The 4,845-nt window shown below is 42.8% G+C and overlaps 1 protein-coding gene and 1 pseudogene across 1 annotated transcript in view; both read right to left on the bottom strand.

Annotated features, from left to right (window-relative positions):
* The window catches only part of LOC136278273 (uncharacterized), a 2,177-nt gene extending 707 nt beyond the window's left edge, over positions 1-1,470 (bottom strand). Inside the window, exons 1-2 of the mRNA XM_066161792.1 lie at positions 454-1,470; positions 1-328 (exon numbers count right to left, since the gene is read on the bottom strand). The exon at positions 1-328 is cut by the window's left edge and continues 707 nt beyond it. Of these exons, the coding sequence (XP_066017889.1) occupies positions 1-328; positions 454-1,470 (1,345 nt within the window). The remainder of the gene's footprint in view (positions 329-453) is intronic.
* A 221-nt stretch (positions 1,471-1,691) lies between these two features.
* LOC131795426 (uncharacterized) lies at positions 1,692-2,804 on the bottom strand (annotated as a pseudogene).
* Between the last annotated feature and the right edge of the window lie 2,041 nt (positions 2,805-4,845).

The following is a 4,845-nucleotide window of genomic DNA, read 5'->3' as shown; positions in this document are numbered from 1 at the left end:
TTCCCTCCTCTACAGGGGGACAAATGGGATCAATGCTCCTTGTACTACAGTAGCGTCTCCATTTCTCAAGGTAAGTAGCATATTGCTTTCTAGTGCCTGACCGCCAGGAGTGTTCCATGACTGTGGTAGCTGTTGTCGAAAGGCCTTTGCCGTTGAGGTATCTCCGGACAAGTGACACAGAATCAGGCACAGTTTCTTGTGAAGTGGATGAGGTTCCTGTGGGCTGCTGGGTAGGAACAGAGTGTCTCTGTCCTTTGGAAGCTGTACTGGTGGTTGTATTAACATCTGCATTAACTTGGGCCACCACGGTTGAGTTGGCCATTTGATCCTAGACGCAAATAGGTCGATGTTAGGGGTAACATTGAGCCTGGTACAAGCCCTTGCAAAGAGAGTTTTCTTTAAGCACCATTCAGTACACCTCCTAAATGTACGCGACTCTTTGTCTGCCTTTACATTTTCACACCCTGGTATACGAGCCATAGTCAGCCATATATCGTGCTTAATGCACCAATCCCATATGTCTTTAGTTAGCTTGTTTAGCTTAGGGGAGTGGCTTGTACCCATCTGGTTCATAGTTGATTCAGTGGTAGTATTATCGACCATGACCTTAACATGTCTGCCATGAGTCAAAGTACTGAATGATTTTAAGGCAAAGAATACAGCTAACATTTCGAGAAAATTGATGTGCTCCTTAGCCTCTTCAACAGTCCAAAGTCCCCCAGTTGAAGAATCACTGGTTGCTGCACCCCACCCCTGTTTTGAGGCATCAGAAGTAATGGTAATATCTACTTCTCCTCGATTTATCGGGTTGGATGCAGTCTCGATTGATTCAATCCACCACTTAAGCTCTTCACCTGCTTGGCTGGATATGCACATTGTGGCATCAAAGTTCCATTTGCTAGCATTAAGAGCTATAGTTTTATCTCGTTCTAAATAGCGGTAGTGAAGGGGTCCATAGGCAACGCCAGGAAAGCTAGATACTATAAGCCCAAGGACCTTGGCTACATCCCTAATAGTAGGCTTTGTACAGTGCAACATAACAGTAGCTGCCTGTTTTAGCTTAACAGCCTTATCAGGTGTAAGGTAGACTTGCATGTTAACTGAGTCTAGAGTAAAACCCAGAAATACCAGTTTTTGAGTTGGGATGAACACCGACTTCTCAGGGTGTACCACAAATCCCAAACTGTCTAATAATTTTACCGTGTCAACCACATTTTTTGCACAATCATCCCAGACTGTCCCCATCAACCAGGAGTCATCTATGTAACCTGACAATAAGTGGCCAAGCTGTCGAAGGGTGGCAAAGACTGGTTTCATTAGCTTGGTAAATTTCCTAGGGCAAAAGGCCGACCCATTGGGAAAACATGTAAACTGAAATAACATGTTGTTCCACTCAAATTTGAGGTACTTCTGGTGTGGCTTTGCAATAGGGACCGAATAGTAAGCATCTTTTAAATCGATTGACGCCATGTAACAATGTGGGGTCATGAGCCTAATTGCTGTCCAGACTGAGTCCATTTTAAAATGTTGGTATTCAACATGCTGGTTAAAGCTTTTCAAATTTAAGATCATTCGAGATGATCCATCTTTTTTATTTGTCACAAAAATAGGCAAAATATATTCTCCACTTTCATGTTGTGTGGGTACAATGACACCTTTGTCAAGCAATTTTTTAATTTCAGCTTCAATAACTAGTGAGTCACTGATGTTGAATGTTTTCCTTTTGGAAACCAAGTTTTTTGTGGGCTGTGTGGAAAATTCAATGTACTGACCCCTAACACAGTTAAGGACTTCCGAGTCGGAAGTTAGTTCTTTCCATTTACCAAGGAAATGTGTCAGTTGGCCACCCCTGAAGCTTTGCACCTTATTCGCAAAGATATGTTTCATATTGGACTCAAACAAGACAAGATTATTTACCTGTAAATTATCAAGTGTGTCAGCGGAAATCATTGCTGCTTCTTCCCTTGGTCCTGTTGTCGGAAGAAGGGTTTTTGAAGTGGCTTCGAGTTCCACTGACGGCCTTTGGCTAAAAAAGGCTTGCTTCGCCGATCAAACTTTTGGTAGTTTCGGGAAGGGTGTCCCTTCGAGTTTTTGTGGCGATTCCCAACTGCTGTGGAGGTTACTCTGTTGGATGCTCGTATATTATTCAGCTGGGTTTGCAGGTCGTTTCCAAACAGCTGAGCTGTTACAGGAACATGGGAAGCACACAGACCAGCATAATCTTTGTTCAGATGCGGTTTGAGCGACTCCCTGCGACGGTGGGACAGGTCGATATGTGCATGCCCTAGGAGAGCGACCGCATCGGTGTTCACTTTGACAAGTTTCTGAATGTCAGAGTCTGACTTCGGCTGCTTCGAATTCTTCATTTCTAGCAGCATCCCAATGGATTTGCACATTGCAGCACCAGCTGTGGCAATCGTTTTCTGGATTGAGCTGGACCTGAGGTCCTGCTGTTTCACTGAGTGGCTCAGTTTATCCCAGATTTCAGGATTAACCTGCGGTGTTGTGAGAGTCTCACAGTTTGCCGGGCGTAAATACTTCGCCGACTTATCCTTTAGTTTCGAGTCTGGCAATTTCTTAGACCACAGGTTGTTGATAAAGTCCGCCAGTTGTTTCTCAATAGCCGGACCTGAGTCGTCTGCATTGAGAAAAATCCTCTGTGATTTCTGACAACAATGGGTCATTGCTGCCATCGTTTTGCTCAAGTGGAGCACGTGGTTTATCCTTGGAAGTTCCGTCGGCTTCAGTGCCACAAAGGACCTGCAAGTCTGCATCAGAGTCTTCTCCATCGTGCTCTGAACCATCGGAGGCACTCATTTCGTCTCTGGAACAGTGTTTACGCCGTTTAGGGTCGATTTGTTCGTCTGTGTGGCTGGAGTGAAGACGCTTCAGCGACTGCTGCACGGCGATCATCGAGTCTGCCATTGCTCCGAGGTTTCTGTTCACATTTTGCATCATGCTAAACAAGAGATCCGGGTGGACATCAGTTGGAGTCTTTTCTTTAGGGTCCGTTTCAATGGTTAAGAGTTCGTCCTCCGCCTCAGTGGAAAGTATTTGATCATGTTCGTCCGCCATAATCCAAGCACTGGAAAATTACACGACCGACCGCTCTGGAATTACGCGCGCAACTGATCGCTCGGGCTACTCGCACATATCTCACGTGACTCACTAGTGAGTAGGACTGGTGTCGAAATAGAATCCAATATAAACTTCTACTGTATAACGCTACACGGATCAAAGATTCTTTTGATCTGCTAACGCTTACAACAACTCACCAGTTCCAAACGATTCCCTCTATTCTGATAGCCAATAGAAAATGGCTTTGACTAGTTACAGACTTCGCAAAAGCCAATAGAAAGCGGTTTTGAGTAGTTCCACATTACAAAGGAAAATACATGTAGTTCCAACCAATGGAAAACAGTTTTGAAGTGTTCCACATGTAACGCTACCCCGCATAGCGCTATGCGTGACAAAAACGCATCAAAACTCCCGTGGGACCGTACCCTAAAAGGTATTTTTTTGCAACTGGCTTTTGTAGTCGTTCTAAACGTGTTTTTCTTGAACTTCGAAAAGGCAAATCGTGAAATTGATTAAAATATGTAATAAAATCTTAAAACAGGGAAACATTGCTGCTTACATAGACAATCAGAGAGTGCAGAAAATTATATTTGATTTTAAATTTTTTTACTTTTTAGAAAAGTTTGAGTAGTTCCTGGGAACAAGTGGAACTAGTCTAAATCCACCCCTGTCATGTCTTATCATTGTGATTCGTTGGGATTCATTTTTATGCATGTTAGATGAAGGATGTAGATTGGCTTTTTTTAGCTGTCTCACCAAGGTATCTTACTTTTTTTTTTGCAGAATCTCCTTACACAGTGGACATGAAGTTGATCCATTGAGGCAAACACCGTAGAACGAGTGAAAGCAACCTTACAAGAGGTTCCAATTCTCATCCTGGCTGGAAATGTTACCCAGAGTTAAATCACATTCTTTTGTTTGATCTGTCTTGTTATCACAGTGATACCCTAGAGGTAAACAGCAGTCTTCATATATTTGTTGGGATACATTGTTGGCAGTGTGACATGAGTTGGAACACTTGTGTTGCATCTGTTGTTTGAGGAGAATAGACTTTGTCCTGGACTCTGAGAGACTTTTGGAAACATGGAGGACAGTACTTGAGCACATTTTACTTTTAACACGCGAAGTTGATTGTGCGAGAAAGAAAACTGCTCAGGTTTGGTGACAAATGACCTGTAGTGGGACTGGTTATCCTTTGACTGGAAAATGTACTTTTCCTTTGTCCTAAATTCATTAATAGTATCAGAACTTTTTGTTTGCGAACAGAGTATGCTATGGGTGTTTTCCACGGCATATTCACCAAAACTGGCGATAGAAATTCCTAAGTAGGTTATACAGTTGTAGAGCGTGTTTTCCCCAGTGAGAGTAGATGTTGATCGAAACAAGTAGTGCTTTGTTACGGTGCCGGCGTTGGAGGCAAGTAAACATGATCCAAGTTCTGATCGTTGCTCTTGAGCACTCAAAGAAATTATGTTTGAAAGAAATGTTATATACTGACAACACCAAAGGTATATAGCTGTCTAATAAAGTGGGTAGGATCCTATACTTTACTTTTTGAACCTGGATAACTTGGCCATTACAGTGCTATTAAAGTGCATCGTATAAGTCTCCAGAGTCTGGGATTACCTGCTAATTTGCGTCTTGGGAAAATTGTTTCATATACTGTTTTTGAAAAACTGATGGTAGGAATCAACTATATGTTCTCTGCCGTTTAGGAGATGTTAAGTGGCCCAATAGTTGGTACTATAGATAGAATGAACGTCTGTG

This window comes from Pocillopora verrucosa, chromosome 14 (genome assembly GCF_036669915.1).
Source record: "Pocillopora verrucosa isolate sample1 chromosome 14, ASM3666991v2, whole genome shotgun sequence".
NCBI lineage: Eukaryota > Metazoa > Cnidaria > Anthozoa > Scleractinia > Pocilloporidae > Pocillopora > Pocillopora verrucosa.
This window is presented reverse-complemented; position numbering and strand designations above follow the sequence as displayed.